This window comes from Vespula vulgaris, chromosome 6 (genome assembly GCF_905475345.1).
Source record: "Vespula vulgaris chromosome 6, iyVesVulg1.1, whole genome shotgun sequence".
NCBI lineage: Eukaryota > Metazoa > Arthropoda > Insecta > Hymenoptera > Vespidae > Vespula > Vespula vulgaris.
Genome location: NC_066591.1, coordinates 4219842 through 4240201, shown reverse-complemented (window position 1 = coordinate 4240201; position 20360 = coordinate 4219842). Strand labels below are relative to the sequence as shown.

At 33.8% G+C, this 20360-nt stretch overlaps 1 protein-coding gene across 9 annotated transcripts in view; it reads right to left on the bottom strand.

Moving 5' to 3' along the window:
• The window catches only part of LOC127064656 (gamma-aminobutyric acid type B receptor subunit 2), a 245108-nt gene that overhangs the window by 9397 nt on the left and 215351 nt on the right, over positions 1-20360 (bottom strand). For 8 of the 9 annotated variants that reach the window (XM_050996032.1, XM_050996035.1, XM_050996036.1 and 5 more), the window contains exons 8-20: positions 19499-19732; positions 15869-15929; positions 9251-9485; positions 8011-8251; positions 7424-7546; positions 5460-5570; positions 5117-5341; positions 4729-4911; positions 4537-4636; positions 4213-4251; positions 2924-3044; positions 1495-1922; positions 135-539 (exon numbers count right to left, since the gene is read on the bottom strand). In XM_050996032.1, the coding sequence (XP_050851989.1) occupies positions 135-539; positions 1495-1922; positions 2924-3044; positions 4213-4251; positions 4537-4636; positions 4729-4911; positions 5117-5341; positions 5460-5570; positions 7424-7546; positions 8011-8251; positions 9251-9485; positions 15869-15929; positions 19499-19732 (2506 nt within the window). The remainder of the gene's footprint in view (positions 1-134; positions 540-1494; positions 1923-2923; positions 3045-4212; positions 4252-4536; positions 4637-4728; positions 4912-5116; positions 5342-5459; positions 5571-7423; positions 7547-8010; positions 8252-9250; positions 9486-15868; positions 15930-19498; positions 19733-20360) is intronic. The other variant, XM_050996038.1, reaches the window with a different exon arrangement.

The window sequence follows — 20360 nt, the reverse complement described above, 5'->3', positions numbered from 1 at the left end:
TAACTTGATTTAGTAAACTTAAGTAGCGGGGGAATGAATTGATCGATGGTAGGTATTGTGCGGCTCGAGGCAGAGAAGAAGTTGTCCACCTACGATTTAACGTAAGAATGATAAGATGTAGAAAAGACATTGACCAGTATCAGAGTAGCTGGCGTTGACCATGGCGGGCACGCTCGGCGAGCTGGCGTTGTGAGAATCATGATGCTTACGATGACGTCGCGGCGCCGGTGGGGTCTCAGCTGAGCCATTAAACATTGCGTGACTGTGTCCACGTCCACCATGTTTTTCGCATCTGTAGCCGGTAACTAGACTACGCCGGTGGCCACATTCCCCGATCACGTATGCTTTGTCGAAAGAAGTCTGAATGTCGTCCTTACCACTCGACTTGGACACGTTCTCCGTCGAAATGTAGCTGATCGAGTTAATTGGTACGCTTGTTCTGCGACATTCCGATAGTTCGTGATGAGAATGTGCCAAGGTATCATTCCTCACAGATGATCTTCTTTTTAAAGACTGATGGGATGGCACGTTCACAAATCCTGTGTTAACATTGCAATCCAAGCACACAATTCAATTAGGTGTAATGATTGATTTTAACAAGGAACATACGCGAAGTATTCGCTATCGATTTTAAAAATAAGACAAGTGTTTTTTCTTATCGGTGATAATGCAGTTTTTAAATTATAAATATGATTTTCAAAATTGTTATTTTTTTTTTATGACATCTTGTAAAATAATGGAAATAAAGAATCACATAATATAATGTATCACAAGGTTACTTAGTTTTTTGACTGATTATCTGTAGGGATTTTTATTTAAGAAATATATTATGATATGGACACAGAAAATTATTTCACTATTTTTCGAAATAGTTTCCAGCAAAATCGACGCACTTGTCGTATCGCTCCACAATTTTGACGAATCTCTATTCGTAAAGCGTGTTTACGAACAAATTTGGGTAAGGCAGTTTCAACTTTCGCATTGCTGATGAAACACTTCCTTTCCAGTGCCTTCTTCAAAGTAGGGAGGAAGAAGAAATCACTATGTGTCAGGTCGGGACTGTATAGGCGGTCCTTACATTCCCAACCGATAGTAGCAACATTGTTGTGGGGTTTCGCATTGTCATCCAGGATGAGGATTCTTGATATCAGGAAGGCCAAGGTTGGTTTTACCAGTAATGTAGAAGTTAAAGCTATCGTACGCAAATTCGTCCGTAAACAGGACACATAGTTTACGAACGAGAATTCTTCGAACTTGTGAAGCGGTAGTTTACAAGCTCGTCAATGTCAGTGAGGACTATATCGAAAAATAATGAAATAATGTCTCTTTCTCTGTTTACATTATATCGTATCTCTAGAATGAAAATCCCTACAAGTGGCAGAGCAAGAAAATTAATTTTCTTTCTAATCCCTTTATATTTGAGAAGCTCTATGCATCTTGACAAAAATTGTTACCCTTGTTCAATCTACGTATTTATAATTACAAAAGACTAACCAGAATGACGATGTCTCGGTGGAACAAATTGTAATGGCGGAGGAAGAATATGTTGATCGGAGTATCCCTGATCATGTAATTCACTGAATGAGACATTTTTGGAAGGTGGTGGTGTCGGCAGTCTCGCTCTCTCCTCATCCTTTTTCATAATGATTTTAGCATCTCGGGGAATAGCAGTTTCCTCGAGAACAATTGAATCAGTTTCCTCGACTGCTTCTGGTACGAAATCGACGTTCATTTTACCCTCTGAACGTGGTTCCGGACTTCTTTCGAGCAATGGCTCGCTATCTTGATTCTCGTCACCAACATGACTTTTCCTACGAGTGGTATCCTCACCAGTAGTTTGCTTCAATGCCGACGGAAGGATCAAGGGTGAGCGTTCGTTATCGACCGCGATGGCCGGTACCTTTCCGAAGGTCGTCTTCTTTCTGAAAAACGCATCAAATAATCGAGATCATTGATGAAAAATGGGCACATTTGGTTATGAAATTTTTGTTGATTTTTTAAATTTAATTCTTTGTATTTTTTATTTAAACCATATATAAAAAAATTATGAATTTAATAAGTAATTATATTTAATTAAAGGAATGAAGAGAAAGTTCACTTTTTCACGACTGTATTCCATTTATAGAAAAAGGGCACATGAATCAATTTTTTTAAACTTATAAAAAAGAAAAAACAAATATTATCTTTTAATCATAATTTCTGTATACGGAACGCTTGAAGGAGATGTTACAGTACCTTTGAAAAAAAAAAAGAAATTGTTTTTAATTGCATTACTTTTCATTAAGTAATAATTACTTTAATAAAAACTTGGAACTTGATTTACATGAAATAGGATTTCGACGTATATGTCCTCTTTCTGCATCAATGACTTCAATTATTTTATTAGTATAATAGTTAAATAAACTATTATTATTATTATCATTATTATTATTGTCATTGTCATTATCATCATCATCGTCATCGTTATTATTGTTATTATTATTAGCATACTTAATTATGATTGCAACGAACGCGAGATTCCCAATTTAAAAATACCTTTAAAAAAGAATATTTTAAAAGGGAGATCGTTTCAGCATGCCGCGAAGTAACTTATCTATCCACGCGGAAACTTAATCAATGTGCTTATTTTCTTATCGCTTTTGACTTGACGAAGCGAGTTGGAGGAGGCGAGAGGTTGGATAGAGATGATGATGAAAAGAGAAGGGGAATGCTAGGTGGATATTAAATGAGAATTTCTTTAGCGAGAGTAAAATTACGGAAAGTTACGAAAAGTAGATTAAATCTCGATTTCGCGTGTCACGGCAGTAATTATCTTCTTACTAAGGAGACGATGAGACTGTTCTTTAATTAAAAATCTTTTACTTATTTGTCTTGAAATATTTCACAGAGCAATATTTCTTTCGAATTTTAATACATTACATACTTTGCGGCCTGTTCGACGACACTCGCGTTCACGTAATCCCCTTCCGCTTGGGATACCGTAGTAGAAGTCAAACTGCACATGGACATCGAAATATCGGTTGTTTCCGTGGTTAAAGATGGACCTAAAAAGAATGAAATAAACAAAATACGTCAAAATTCTTTCCTTGTACATATGAATTCTTCATTTAATTTTCGTTACAATTCAAAAATATTAACCATCTTTAATGGCGTCCGTTTCGAATCTACCATATTTTATGTCCGCCATATTGTGCAATTCTACGTGACAAAAGACACGTCACTGTGTTTTTATTCAAGTCTGGATGCAAATATAATGTAGGATCATATGTCAATTGTAAATATCGCTTTATATTCTGAACTCTTTTTTCTACTCATTCATGAATCATAGCCTTGAATGAAATTCTTTTCTAAGAAGCGAGCAAACATTCCTCGATAATCCTAGATTAATTAGGTTAAGTGTGGCTTCATAGCGGTACTTTTGATATGAGAGCTAAGAATGCACAGTTCGAATGATCATTAACCACACTACCAAAGTATAACTGTAAAAGTATGACCGACTTCAATATTTTTTCTTGAAAAAAATATTTCCTTTTTTTTTTTCTGTATTCTGTTTCGTCATTATTATCGTATGTGTAAATGAGTGTTTGCGTATGTTATAATTATTATTATTTTCAAATATCAGTTTTGAGCGATCGTACTTCTACGACTGTAATTACAAATTATCTCTAGACATGCACACTGGATTAAACTAGCAAATGCTAAATTCATGAATTTCTGTTCCGAATGTATCAATCCGCGTCTGCAACAAACGTTGTTGTACTGGCTGAGCGGAAGAACTTTTTCGAATGGAAAAAACTACTGAAAAACTAAATGAAAGAACTTTTCCCAAACAATGAACATAGGATGTGCGACGCATGAAACTGATGTAAAAAACGAAAAATTGTGCAACTACTGGCGCAAAACATGTTTCTAAAAACATTGCGTGCATACTCTGTGGAGTGAAAATGTAACTTGAAAGTAAATATATAACAGGTATATCCCTTAAAAAATATAAATTTATAAGTAGGAATAAAAAATTTCAGAAATATAATGAAGAATTTCCAAGTAGATAATAATTTTTTACTACGATATAGAAGAAATTCTAAAGTCATTAGTATAATATATCAACGTTTAAATGAGAAGCAATAATAAAAAAAAGCAGGATTGCTAGTTCATTACATCACTTTCTTTTTTCTTTCTTTTGAGCTATGCCGAATACGACGAACAACTGACCTTTATGATTTTGAGTGCCATGCCTCTGGATAGTGGGCTCTAACATACAGAGTGTGATAATTAAGTTAAACTGTTCGGTGCAAGATAGCCTTCCGCGGTGAAATGATTTCGCGTAACATGTATCTATCTTTATTAACTTCATTTTTATCACTTATGTCTACAGAATATTTGGTTTATTAGGTGCTAATTATAACGTTGACACGTACAAAGATATATTTATAATATACAAAATTCATGATAAAAGCCACCTGATGATATTTAGCTTGGATGCGATCGGGAAGATATACATCAACGAATCCAAACAATTATAAGCAATCTGATTACCTTCTTTTTTTATGATTCCCTCTTGCCTTGGGACGGTTAGCCTGTCCATGACTTCCTGAGTGTCCGCTACTCCATCCTCGCCAAGTCTTCTTAGGAACATCTGGTGTAATAAGATTAACAGAAATGATACTATTACATACTATAGAAGGAAGATATCAGATGAATAATCGTAGTTCAAAGAATCCTACTTACTTGAAGTTCGCTGTCCTTCTCCAAAAGCTGTTTGCGAAACTTTTGATTGGCCGTCGTAGCTTCCTTCAATCGTTCCTCTAACTCGCTCACAGTGGAGTCCCTTCTAGCTTTGGACACCGGTCTTAAGGTTGGTCTCATTCGCTTGTCGATCGCACCCTGCGGATTTCTTCGTAACTCTATCAGCTAGGTGTCATGAAGGAAAAGCCCCGTTGAGAATCAAGCTCGTTGGCAATAGAGAGAAACTGTTGAACTGGCATCAAAAAAAAAAAAAAAGAAAAAAAGAAAAAAAGAAAAAAGAAAAAAAAGAAAAAGAGAAAGGGGGGGAGAGAGAGAGAGAGAGAGAGAGAGAGAGAGAGAAAGGAGATAGAATACAATAAAAGAGAGTTACCTTAGGCACGAACACAAGACAGAGCGTGGCCGTACTGCAGAATATGATGAAGACGGCGAGCATGATGAACATGGCGTCTTGCTTATCGGCAAGGACGAAACTTATGGCTGCACCGGTGACGCACATTATCACGACATTGTAAACGCTCATCCCGACATATTTGCTGTCGTTCAAAGCTGGTATACTGACGTGTCGTGTCTCCCACGCGAGAAATGCACCAAAAATCTGAGAAAAAATATCTCTTTTGTTATATTTCTTCGACTTTGTTTTTCTCTGTTTTCTTTCTTTCTTTTTTCTTTTTTTTATTTATGAAAGAGTGGGGAGAAATTATTATTAGACTAACCATCAGGAGGCCCTTATAAGCATATATACAACCCATGTAGACGGTCATCCGGTTGCTCTGGCAATACTCATTTTCCGGTATGATGATGATGTCCTCGCTCGAGGGATGCGGCTGCGAGAATAAGGAAACAGAGAGGAACATTTTATAAGCATGATCGTTGAGTGTAATCGGCCGAGCGCGAGCGTTTCAAGCATCCGAGGGCTCTGTGCCAAAACGATAGGTATATCCACTCGTCAGAATGAGAGAAAGAGAGAGATCGAGAGAGAGACCGAAGGAGATCGAGCGAACGAGCGAACGGGAGAGAGAGAGAGAGAGAGAGAATATGTGAGAGTGAGAGTTAAAGAGAGGTAAGTGCTTCGAGAATTCTTTCCGATAACAACGTTGAGTGTGGTCCAGAGTGCCGATTGTTGGCAAAACGCTACCGATGATTGCTTTTGCTTTTTTGCCTTCTCTACCTATTTTCTACTACCACAAGTACTCTAGCTCTCTCATTCCTCGCTACCACCACATCTTCTCTTGCTTTTTCATTATCTCGCTCAAACGTGAAACTTCCCTTTCTCTATATCTATCTTGAAAGAGAAAGAGAATGTATGAACTCTACCTTTTTCAGTACATCTTTTTTTTCTTTCTTTTTTTTTTCTTTTTATATTTTTTCTTTTCTTTTTTATTTATTTATTTATTATTATTAGATATACATCTACTTCGTCAAACGAAAATGTTTTTTCTTTCGCTCATTGAATATTTTTTTCATTTCGTACCTCGAAGGGAAACGCGAGATATCTACTACCATGTAAAATTAAAATTTTATTACTCGCATTATCGTTCATGTATCGCTATAATTTCCCATCGTACTTAATATAATATTGTAAATGTGTGTGTGGTGTGTGCTTGTTCAATACAATTATATAAAATATTATTATTAATAATAATAATAGTATTAATAATATTACTTGTAATGTATAACGTAACGTATAATATAATATCTATTATAATTCGTTTAACAACATGTGCAATAATTTTAATTTAAATCTTGTAAATTAAACAAATTACACTAGAACATGGTAACATCGATATTTTCGATTAGGGAATGTTTCTTTCTCGCGTTTTTGTAAAGGATGGAGTCAAAAAAACAAATAATTAAATTTTCTCCCATACGCGAAATATACGCACAAATTTACATACGTACTATTATTTGTTATTAATTCATCAAGTTAATACGTAGGACGAAATGACTATTGCGATAGGAAATACGCGTGGTGCCTTCCCTGGTAAAGTTGCGCGAACATCAATGGAATGTTCTCCTCGAGCGCACAGTCGATATTCCGAAGAGCTTTGCCCGGCGTGTGAGCCTGAGCAAACCAGATTCCGAGGAGCACACCCTCCCGAACCGTTCAAAGATGCTGCTCGATTCGTCTTTCTATTTTTTTCTTTCTTTTCCTTTTTTTTTCTTTTTTTCTCTTTTTTCTTTTTCCTTTTTTTTCTCCTTTTTTATTCGTACTTTTCCTCCATCTTTTTTTTCCTCCAACGGTGAAATTTGTACTCGTTCGTTCGCGCAGACAAAACATAGTAGGAGTATTTGACGATCGAAAGGTAGAAAGTATAATTAAACATGAATAGAAATACTCAAATATTCGTTGTTCCGTGAAATAATATTCTTTTTTTTCTTTTTCTTTCATTGTTTCTTCTTCTCTTTCTCTCTCTCTCTCTCTCTTTTTTCCTTTTTGTCTTTTTCTTTCTCGGCTTCATTAGAATAAGCAGAAAAATAATAATTAATGAAATCGGATATAATTTTATATTTTCATTTTATTCGAATAGAAAAGCAAAAAACGAATTACAGTTTCCTTTTTATTAGGATACGTTCGTAGGATTATTATGTTTACCGAGGAACAAAAAAAAAAAGGAAAAGTTCAGTTCGGATAAAAAGCTTGCTCTTTGTTCGAGAACAAAAAAAGAATAAAACTTACGTAAGGTTCCATCTGCTTAGTTTCTCGATAAAATGGATCTGCGATCTGCCACGTAGTCATGATCCCGAGGTCGATAACCAGGAGTACGCCAACCACCATGAAGAGCTGATAATCTTTTATAACCTAGATAAAACGGAGATTGTTCGTATGAAAAGCGGATAAAGGAAGACGATAATCGCGAGAGAATTCTTTTTAACCTAGACGCAGCCCAGACGCAACTCAGTTCATAATAAAGAATCAGATACTTTAGAATGAGAAGACGTTTTTGTGGATAGCAAACGCGTTAAAGTATAATGAAAAGAAAAATTTTTTTTTAATAAAAAATGTTTCTTTTGTATTAAAGAAAAAAGAAAATCGTTCAGCAGTTATTCGCTAGCTATAGTCATTTTAAAGCTTTGGAATGTAGTCTTCGGAGAGTCTACAAGAAACTTGCAAATGCGTGCATTTGACTCAATGTATTTCACTGGTCGCTGACGACTGGTCGACAGTGTGCATGCAGCCTTACTAGTTGTACAAGATACATATGTGTATATATCCAACATAGCTATCCGTAGGTAGGACATACCTTGTCCGTTAAGAGTACTCACCTTTTTGTTTAACTTCACGTCGGTGAATATCGAATGCACTCGCCAAGTTTTCGAGAACATGGAGCCGAAAGCTAATGAAAATCCAGCCATCAAAAGCCATGCCCTTGCGGTACAAATATACGGGAACGCGGTCACGCTCGACAATTGCGAGTCTAATCCGAGAAAAATGACGCTGCTATAGGTAAACATGCACCCAATGATGATGAGATTGTTCAGATGTGGCGATGACATTTTTATGTATCTGAAAAGGAAATAATAGAAGGAAGATCATTTATATTTTACTTTTATATCTCCGTTTAATTTTGAACGAGCTTTAACAATAACCAAAAAGCTAATAATAGTTTTCTTGATCAGTCGGTAATTTTTTTTCTTTACTTGTTTAGCGATCCTTTATTATTTCTCTTTTTTCTTTTTTTTTCTTTTTCTCCCTCTCTTTTTTTTTTCAAACTCGGTCAGTTTCATTCTTCTTTCTCCGTCTCTAAAAAATCCATTGCATCGCTTTGCCCTCTAGACTGCGCTTAAAACTTTTAATTAACTCCACCGAATAATTAACCGCATTTTTTCCCACGCTCTTGTCAGATGCATCCACTGCGAACGATGCTATGTTTCAAACCGGGTGATCCTTCGCTATCTTTATCTCTTCAGCACTTTCTTTTTTTTCCTTTCATTCTTTTTCTTTTTCTTTTTCTTTTTTTTTAATCTCTTTGAAATGAAATCTCGGGATTTTAATTAAAACAAAATCATAAAAGATCGTATCTTGGACCAGGCACAGACGGCGCCTGCCGATACTGCCGCTACTATTTACAATCTCGATTTTTCTACGAAATCTCATGGGCGGAAGAAGAGATTTTCGATTCGTCTCGCTGTTAGCTGAAAATCTCTCGAAAGAGGTCATCGAGGGGTTAACCGTGTGGAAGTAACGACGATCGAGCCGTCGAAAACTTTTAACTTGCTTCTCTCGCCAAGGAACATCGATGGCTCCCTTTATCGTTTTTCACTTTTCGCGCCTAACACGGTGGAACAGGATGAAAAAAAAAAAAAGAAAGAAAAGTGTGGAACAGGCAAAATTTCTATATACGGAGTTGTTTCTACTTTCATAGAAACGTATATGTATAGATTGATATGTTACAAATAGTCAAGAGAATTTTCTCCAAAAAAAAGAAAAAAGGAAAAGATTTTGTTAAAAAAGAGAGAAGAAAAAAAGAAGAAGAGAAGCAAAAGTTTTTAATTTGATTATTACCTTTGATTTCTATATCTTATGTTTATGGCAAGGAAAACGACCGCCATGACGATGCCAACACTTGCAGCGGACGCCAGTACCGCGTAGATCGTAATATTCACGGTGGAATGTTCAATGATGTGAAGGGTTCGATCCTTTGGAGGTGACTTGCCTCTCCAAACTAAAGAGTCTCCTTTACTCAGGTCTAAAGTGTCTGTCACTCCGTCATATTCGCCAACTTTAACCTCGGCACCGCCTGGAATCAATAATTTTCATTGCTCCAAAATAACAGGGAACCATAACTCTCTTTGTTTATCCTTTTTAAATTTACCTATACATATTTATATTAAATATTGAATATATATTGTTAATTAAAAAAGTATAAAATTATGTAAAAAGCAACCGAGTATTTCCAAAAGTTTTTTCTTGTTTCTCTTTCATTTTCTTTCTCTTTTTCCTTTTTTTCTTTTCTTTTTTTGATTCAAACACAATACATAATATAAAACTGAAGTTTTGCAAACTACTTTGCTCGCTTGAATTATTTTTTTACTCTTATGAATTTACAATACGATACTCGATTTGATTCTCGTGTCCTCGTTAAACTGACCCCATTAAATCAGATGCGACGTCGAATAAATATTTGCCAATATCGTTTTCGAGTGCGCTCGGTTAGATTAGAGAAAATGGGTTATGATTCTCGACGTGAAAGCATCACAAGTAGTTTGAAAGTGGCAAAACTCGATATTCGACTTTCCGTCTAGGGCAAAAGATAAAGAAGAGAATCTTCGTGATTGATTATACGATCGGTCGTCGCCGAAACTTCATCCAAAGCAATCCCCTCAAACCCCTAACTTCCCTTGATTCACCCTCTTTCTTTCATCTCCCCATTTCACTCAGTCCTCTTTGCATCGTCAAAGAAAAAGAGAAAGAACGCACACGATCAAACGTTAAAATAACATTTCTACGGAGGTAAGAGAGAGAAAGAGAGAGAGAGAGAGAGAGACAGAGAGAGAGAGAGAGAGAGAGAGAGAGAGAGAGAGAGAGAGAGAGAGAGAGAGAGAGAGAGAGACAGAGACAGAGACAGAGACAGAGAGTTAACATAAAATCCACAAAGTCGTGATTCATCTTGAAGTTAGCTAAGATTTTATAAAATCCGATTATCACTCTTTCCAAAGAGGACAGATTTACCCCACTTCGTGAGTACATTCACGTTATCGTGAAGAAAGAGTAAACACGATATTTTATCGTAACTCCTACAATTTACTACTCCTTCTTCACCTTCCTGTCAGCTATTCGATTCTCATATTTTTATAAGAGAATTGGTTGTTCGTATTTTCAATAAAACCCGATTAACCTTTATAATCCTTCGCTGATAATTATTTTATATTATTTATTGGTGATGGTTGTCCGATAAAAAAATACGCGATGCCAGTTTCATTTGATAGATAAATATATTTAAAATAAAGGATAAGATTTAAAATATATTCTTAATATATATATATATATATATATATATATATATATATATATATATATAGGATTTTTTTTCACCTTAATTCATTTTACTCTGACTTCGTTAAAGGTCAGAATTTGTAAGTGTAACTGTTCGTTGTTGGGAGAGTGTAAGCTTGTATCGTTGGTTGCTAGTTGTCTCCTATACTTCTCAAGTTACTAAGTGTTATATACATATACGTGAGATAAGAAGTTTGGGTTTTTGTTTACAGCATGCAACCTAACAGCTGGAAACCAAGGATACTACTGGCTTACACTCCGTAGGAACTCACGATTTTATAACATAGTTTATAACATTTTGTGATAATAAGTGGACCACATATGGCACGTCCTTGAATTCGTCTCAATAATTGCCAAAGTACTGTGAAATAAAATATACATGGTTCCATTTAAAAAAAGTGGATTTGACTTCAAAATTTTCACATTTCCCCTGCTTCTTGATCTGCAAAAATAATTTTTATTTGCACTATAAATATCGTATTTACTCTTTCTTTCTTTATTCTACAATATCCTAGTTTCTTTTTTTACTTACAAGAGAAGATTTTTAATCTGGCACAATTTTGATTTTAATAAAACTTTGTTGTCATGTCGAGAGAATATCGAGTTATTTTCGTTCTTTTTTTTAAAGTGAAGATAAAGTTCGAAGCAACGAAATAGTTTTTTAAAGTTCTCTGAATTAAAAATTTTTTTTTAATACTTAGTTGACTAGTTAACCGTAACATGTATATAAAAAATCTTTTTATATAAACTTTAGCAAAATAATTATTATTAAAATAATAATTATTCTAAATTTCATTATTATATTATTGATAAAATATAGCATATACGGGTTTTTATATGAGAATGATCCAATTGTAAGTCGTACTTCTATCAGTTTTTTCTTAAAAGAAAAATCGATCGAATTAGAACGATTACTATGTAAATTGAGTAAATGAAACAATAACGATGCAAAGTAAGTGTCTCTCTTGTAATTTGAATATAAAAAGTTTTTTTCTATGTTATAGAGTTGACTAAGTTATATGGAAAAAATGAAAAATTCAAAGAAATCTCGAGCGAATTTCCGACGAAAAAATTGTTCCTTACAATATGATCTACATAATGAGAAAGTTTTGTTAGGAGAAGAATTTCCGGGTTAGATACATATATTGCCTATATTTTTTTGTTATTAAATACTTGGTTATATCGTCAAAATCGATGTCGGTCTTAGTGTCCTATTTTGAAAATTTTTATTGACAACACGAGCTCTTTAGAAATTAATTTGATAATAATAACTTAAAAGGAACGTTATGCTTTAAAAAAAAAGAAAAATCTGTTTACAATCGTACGTCGAATGAATAGAAACGATAGTTAAAGAGATATTTAAAGAGAGAGAAAAGAAAAGAGAATAACGCGTATAAAATTTTTTATAAAAATACTTAATAATATATAAATAGGCTTGTTCTTCGACGCATCTTTTATTTACTAGAAATTATTTGAAAGTAATTCGAAGATCAAAAACATACTCTCTTTTTTTCGAAAATACTAATTATCTTGAAATTCTGCGAATTCATCCAGATTAAAGTTCGTTGATAAAAGTTTTAATCAGACCGAACAATCATTAAAGAAATTTTAAAGAGAATGAGAACGTAACATATATATATTACTTGAATGGTACTTGTTATCTCGTCATCGATTTACACTCCTTGGGATAGAACATTAAGGACAAATTTAATACGTCCTTGATTATGTGAGAAGATATCTAAATTAAAGGAATACTTCGATTATTATCCTTTCTCCTTTCAAATACATACCAACTGCATTTGAATGTTTCTATCTCTAGCAAGTACCGTTAGATACGAGTGGAAATTTGGCAACGAAAGAGACCGTTAACTTCGTCTGGATTTAACTTGCATTTTGCGGTAGGAAATGGCGAACTTTTCGTGTATCTACTACGTACGACTTGCATAGAACTTTAAATTATATTCGCGTATATTTGTGTGTATACTGTTTCGTATAAACTTGTCATTCAGAATACACGTTATTATCCTTATTTTTTATTTCATCGTTTCCGAGTTTAACAAATTTTATTAATTTAATTTCATTTACATTAATCGAATGAAGTATTTGAATCTTTGTTTTTTTGTTATTTCTTTCTATATTTTTTTTATTCTTTTTTCTCATTTAAATGAAACGATTGACGAGAACGAATATTTTTATTGAAAATGCGGTTTTCTCTGCAGAGATTATTTTTTTATTCGATATCCTCTAATCATTGATCCCTTTTTCTTTTTTTTCTTTTTCTGATATTTTACATTTAAATTTCTTATTAGCGGTATCGAAAATATTCTTCATTTTCACGATAGTAAAATAGCCAAGAGATTTCAGATAAATGTATTGCTATTCTCGGGAAATATATATTACAGACGTAGTTAGTTTCAAATAAATTTTCTTTCCACGAATATCCCGAAGGATCGTCGTTACAAGGAGTATTTGTTGAAGATCTTAAGCTAATTTCAAAATTTTAATGTTCTCTTATCGATTCTATGCGATCCCGAAATAAAAGTGATAGACGTATAAGAAAATGGAGAAAATAAAGAAAACGAAGTAGACGAAAAGGAAGAAGAAAAAGAAGCGAAAAAAATGGAATGGAAATTTTCGTCTCGCAGAATTCCGATCGACGTGCAAATATTTTCTTTTTTAACCATAGATGTAAACGTAGACGAGAGAAGAATGATCGGTAGAGCGCTTCGTAATCAGATTTTCATAAAATTTTGCAAACACGCCTCGCCTATAATGTTAAAGCCAAGCCTCGTCTCTATGCCATATCCTCCTCCCTTCTTCTCTTTATCCTGTCTTTCTTTATGGCCGCTCGACACCGCTTTAAAAGGCACGGCCCTCTTTAAAAATGAGTCAGCACTTCCGTTAGAAGGGACTAGGTTACAAGGGGATGCAAAGTGCACCTATCACGCGAGAAGCCCACGAGAGATGTAATGTAAATGTTTACGGAATGCGAGCTTGATAGTTTCTTCTTCTCTTCTCAATTTTTTCTTTTCTTTTTTCTTTTTTTTTTTTTAACATTTTTCTCTCGATTCTCTTGCGTTCACCATCTTTGCGTAACTTTTACGAAATTCTCGAAAAAATAATATCTTGGATTAAAAAAGAAAAGAAAAAATATGTAAAGGATCTTTGAAAAAAGATGTCATTTTGCATCGTTGTAAATCAATTTTTAACTACCGTGTAAGAGAAATTAGCAAGTGGTCAGGACACTTTTAATAAAAAATTTTACAACTATTTTCCACGGATGATTGAATTTTTGATTATCTCTATAGATATCATATATGTGAGATAATGGATTTTAACGAAGAAAATAAACCGTGTTTTTATTTTTACTCTTTTGGCGTCACGAAATTCATTGATTTGTCCGATCTATTTGCATGAATCACACACACACACACACACACATATATTCTTTTATATTTTCGTTCTGGTTAAAATTACAGTCGGTTAATCGTTTTATTTAACCTAATTGTAAAACGTGAGCTAACGATGATAAAATAATAAAAAATAATGATAATAATCATAATTATAATAATAAAAGGTCCGTCGGTTCTTTTTTATAGTAAGTGTCGAACACGATCCGATAAAAAGAAAACTACTCACGTCGTTTCACTGAAATATTCAGGCGAAGCTGGGTGAGCAAGTTTCTTGAATATTCTTGAAAAACAACCTTGAGCTATACCTTGAAAAAACAATTTTTGTTTTTTTTTTCCTGGAGACCGGAGGACGAAGTATCCATATCATAGAGCATGCAGCTCTTATGTTTTTCTTACTCCTTTTATTCTTTCCCATTTTTCTCTTCGCCATGCTTAACACCTTCCCCTTTAACAAGAGAACCTCATTGCCTTTTTCAGAGCACGCTCTTGGGAGAACGGAGACACTCTTGGAAAATTTCTAGGATTTTCTTTAAATAGCCCTTCATTTTTTGAAATCCTTTTGCATGGTTTCCAACGCACTTGTTAAATTGCTTTAAAGAAGTTCCTGTCACGTATCTTCTTTTACTACCATCTTCCTGACCACCAGGATCTAACTTCTCGAAATAACGCGTTAAACTGTGAGGTTTCTCCAATGGTTCTGTCTTTGTTTATTCTAAAGTACATTGATATCGTCTACAAAGAAAAAAGACAACAACAACAAAAATCGTAAACATATAATACATAGAACCAACCTACAAAATATCACAACATTTCAATAGAAAGTCATTGAATGGATCAAACGAAAAGGATGAAAAGAAATTGTAAACATTTAATTTCGGCTTATATACTCTCTTAAGAAAAAGATTGTAAACGAGTTTTTCAGGCATTAGATCATCACACATTTTCAGGTATCGATCTCGTTATCTATTTATTTTTTCTTTTTATTTACGTCACGTCTCAAAAATTTTTATTATGATACGACATAGATAAAACGTATGTGTAATAATGTATTTATGTATGTACATAGATATACGTAGATCGAAGTACGTTTACAGAGATACGATTAAATGAACATTAATTTTTAATGAGTACCGAAGAGAAAGTCAAATCCACTTTTAATCGTAAGTCTTTGGAAATCTCATGTTCGCAAGTAACGATCAAATCCCACGGGTAACGTTAGCCGACGTTATCCGAAGGGAACGACCAATGCGTTTCTTCTTCCTTCTTCATAATTAACGATCCAGTTTTCGGAATATATGTTAATCCCTCGCGATTACTCGCGTTACTGAATTGGCAAGGTTAGCGAAGCTTAGAGTATAAGATTAATGATGTAAGTATACCTATAGCGTATGTTTACGTGTGCTATTAGGCACGTTTGTTGTCGTACGATAAATATATTAGTATAGACCTTACTATGGTTGTTCTCTCTCTGTCTCTCTCTCTCTCTCTCTCTCTCTCTCTCTCTCTCTCTCTCTCTGTTTGTTTCATATTCATTTATTTTCTTCGAGAAAGATTTTCATTTATAAACGAGTTAATTAATAAATGTAGATAAAATGTACGAATGTAGTTGATATATATATGTGTGGAAGAATCAAAGAAGAAAGAAAAAATGAATAAAATAACGAGAAAGAGAAAGAGAGAGGGAAGGAGAGAGAGGGAAAGAGAATTCACTCACTTTGAAACTGCTTCAATAAGATGTAAGCTTTTCTCTCGTTGTTGTAAAAACGTACAGGTCCCTGTGAACAGAAAAAACATTTTTTCAGTTAATTTAAAACGTTAAGTATGTTTGGTTTGATTATTTTTTAAACATGGCCGCCGAGGGAGTTTCTTATGACGTAAACGTCGTGAAAGTGGATATTCATATTTAAGATACGAAAATGATCCCTTCTTGATATTAAAGTTTCACGTCAAGATTTAAATGTCTACGGTGTATTGCTTGTAATTTTAAGAAACAATTCAGTAATCAATTTTCGTTTGAAAATAATTTGTATGTTAAAAGATTCGTAAGAAATAATTTATACGAAAGGAAATAATTCGGATTTTCCTTATCTTTTATTTTATTAGAATCGAGAGTTTCTTCGTGTAATATGAAATTTTAGGATTTTTTTTTTAATAGAATAATGTTTTTTTTTTTATGTCAAACAAACATTTTACTCATCAATCTGATTGTATTATCTTTCGTTAACGTAATTTTAATCAAAACAAACTTTTCCTCTCTCGAAAAAGTCTTGGTCTTTAGACGACGGTATATTTGTGAAAACATTTTTAATTTCATTAACATTAAGAAGTTCTTCCTCGAGGTTTGTTTGTTAAATTTTCTTTTACAGAACGGAATTTTTCAGACTGTCATTGTATGTTCGTTCATTAACAGTACTTTTATTATTTATGACGGAGTTTAGACTCGTCTAAAAAAATCACCCTTATTTCTTTGGTCGGTTCCACCGTAAAAAATTTCTGCGAAAATTAAAGATCAAAATTAGAGAAAAAGAAAGAAAAAAGAACAAGAACAAGGAATTATATGAACTTTAAGGTAGAGCAAAAAACAAAAAGAATATGAAACTTTTCAAAACTCAATGAATTACTCAGCGATCGAGTTGCGTATTATACAGGGAATTTCAGTAATAAATCGTCAAATTTTAAGAGCACGTTTTACTTACAAGTACATTGCAAAGAATAAAAACAATTAGTCCGGAACGTGACTCATGTAGGTATGAGTCATACGAAACACGAGCCTGGAAACGTTTTATTTCCAGTTTATAAACATTTTTTATATACACCGGACAACAACGTATCTTGCAACGACGTGATTTTGTGAATTGACTTTCTATTCATCTTCTACTAGAAATAAACAAGAAATGATTACAGGCATCACTATGGAATTGGAATCAGTCTTTATTTAAGTATTTAAGAAGAAGGTAGTATTTCGACAAGATGATCGCTTATTCCAATATCGAATGGGGAGATATATTCGCCGGTTGTGCATTGGACGAGAGCTAATGGAACATCTGTTCGTTCGAAGAGGAAGCGTTCTAGTGTTCATGTTTATACGACTTTGTATCATCCTTACAATAAGTAAAATATGTTCATCAAATTTGACGATCTATTTCTGATAGATTCTTCATAAATTAGAAATCGTACTAAACGAACCTTTTAATTTTCTTCCTCTCTCTCTTTTTCTCTCTTGCCTACATATATTCTTTCGAAACGATCTATGTATTTATCCTTATTATCCTTATCGCATAGTAAATTCGAAATTATGACGTAGAAGGGCGAATCGCTACGATGGACGCGATGTGGTCACGTACGCTCTGGCGTGAGAGAGGTTACGTTGTTTTAGGGACGACGTTGGCCCAGAACGGTATGAATTCAATTAACGGTAGGTTACGGCACGCGGTAACGTTGTTTATAACGTTAAACATTCCCCAATCCGAAAGGTCCCATGACTACATTATTGATGTGCAAAAGGAATGCATTCGCTAAAGTCTAGCGTATCTGCGTTATTTCAAAATTAAACGAACTAAACTGTGTATGTCAGTACCATCATGCATTATATAAACGTGGAACGTAACGTGTGTCACGTGATTCACGTGAGTCAGATTTATGCGATTTCGAATCAGTGAGTAGTAAACGTCCTTCAAAAGAAAAACTCCATTTCAACGATTTACAACAACTACCTCCATCCTCCTTCTCCTCTTTTTTTCTTTATTCCTTTTATTACTGTTTTGCAAATGCTTTCCGCCATTTTGAATATTTTATTTTCGATTTCTCCTGTTAATTCATCGACTATAAATAATATCGTACAATATAAAAATTTTGTGTATTACGATCAAAATTTTATACGTTCGAACGTTACCCTGTTGCCTTAAATTTTATCGAACTCGTTTCGAAAAAAATAATTCATCGTATTGATGAAAATTATCGAGAAAATGGTATTCTATTTGGAAATGGTGTTTCGTTTATCGGATAATTGATTTTAATTTTACAATTGATAATATAATTTCATATCAAATTTTAGATCATACTTACGCATAGTTGCTTTTTTGTGTCTTTTTTTTTTTCATATTCTATTTCATTACGACTGTAACCACCAGTGTATTATTAATTTTTTTCTCGAATATACAAACGCAGATCAAACGAAGAGTAACATCAATCCCATTTCGAGGCTGCGAGAGAAGCGATGAGATAATTAACTTTCTTTTTTTTTGTTCTTTTTTTTCTCTCTTAGTCGCTCGATTAAGCGTAATATTCATGTTTCACAATTTTACCGGTTTATTGGTAGAATACGTCAAACCGCTGTATGATGCACGATAAAAGCGAAATTCGATTTGGTTACTCGTACCGACGTGTATATAGGCAAATAATACTGTGTCTGGCCGCATCACCGGTTGGAATTGCAAATTCACAGGGGAACTCTTCACGCGAACGCCCTTCAACAAGGCTGTTCGTTAATTCGTTTATCGATCTTTGTCGGTGCTGCGCCATTCCTCGCAAAAATCATAAACTGTTAATTTAAAAAAAAAAAATAAATAAAGAAAAAAGAAAAACAAACGACGATATACGTTTCCGAAGTTTCGCCACTTTGAATTTCCGAAGAGAACGAAAAAAGAATGAGATTAATCCGAACGTTTACTTTTCTTAAAGTTTCTAATTATTTTTTTAATCTCGTTCGATGAAGAAAAAAGAAAAACGTTAATAAGATACATTCGAGAAAGAAGAAACAAAATCTCTTTCGTAAATCATGTACCGTGGGATTGTCATTTCATAATTATCGTCTTCTTCGTTATATCGATGGAGAAAAAAAGAACATGAAGATATACTCGTCAATCGTAAAATTGTCAATGCGATCTTATTGTCTTGTAGATTAATTATCTGCGTCATTACAAAAGAAAAAGAAAAAATAAAGAAAATACTTGGAAATTGCATTCGATAAGATTATACATTCGAAGATCTAATCCGCTCGAACAAGAACCATTAATGAAGTCCACGAGTCGTGATATCGAGAGAGTTGAGATAAGATGTCTCTGAATTGTACAGGTTGTTTCTAAAGTAATCCAATAAAATTTGTATTCGATCAATTTGTTTACCAGAAACTAAAAGAAGCAAAAAAAATATAGATCGAGAAAATTGCGGATGATCAAAATGATCTTAAGATCAATCGTACCTCCCTACTGTCATTTTATACCAACGATTGGATAATACGGTAGATCTAACAATCTTCTGTTTAATACTTTAGAAACATCTTGTAGAATTCTAATCGATAGTGTATGTATCAAACTATGTAAGCTCGCCCAAGGAAGCTACTCACCGTTACACCTTTAAAACTTGTGTTCCTGAGAGCCTCGAGGAATAGCATCTCCCAAAGCGAGTCTCTGTATTTGAAATCCGATATAGTCTGATTTCGACGAAAGTGTCGTATCCTACGTGCTACGTGCTGTATAGCTAACGCCACCGCCCAAATTCCATCGTACGTATATCCGTGAAATCTCGAATACTCGTTTCCCCTTCTCGAGTCGTACTCGACTCGATACTGATCAGGTGTCTGAAAAAAAGGAAGACGTAGAGTAAAAAAAGAAATAGAAAGAAAGAAAATGGAATTCATTATTTTTCTTCATCATATATGAAATCCAAGCGAATGCATAAGAAACGGACAAAATAAGATTTTACATCGGGAATCGCAAAGAGCGATTCAGCGGCTTAGAAATACTGTTACTGTTAGGAAAGTTAGCGTAGGATTAAAATAGATTTACGCATGGAATAATCGTATGAATTTCTGTATACTTTAAAACAGCAAGTTTCTAGCATATGTATTATTAATAGCGAGAATATGATATTGGCAACCGGATACGGCCGGTTAAAATTAACAAAACTCATCTTGATCTTGTTTTTGTAACAATGCCACGTTTTGTTAAGTTTCATAATCGGGACTTAATAATAGTTAAAGATGTTATTAAAAAAGCTTAATTAGCTCGTAAATTTTATTAACGTATTAGTGGTATTAATCTGAATTGTAAATTATTCATGACTTTTAACAAAATTATCTTAAATGTTTGTATTATATTTATAAATAATTATAGTAACGAAAAAAATACCTCATCGTTGGCTTCTCGCATCTTTGATAAAATAGAAATTATTGCAACGTACGTACATACACGTACACGCATGCACAT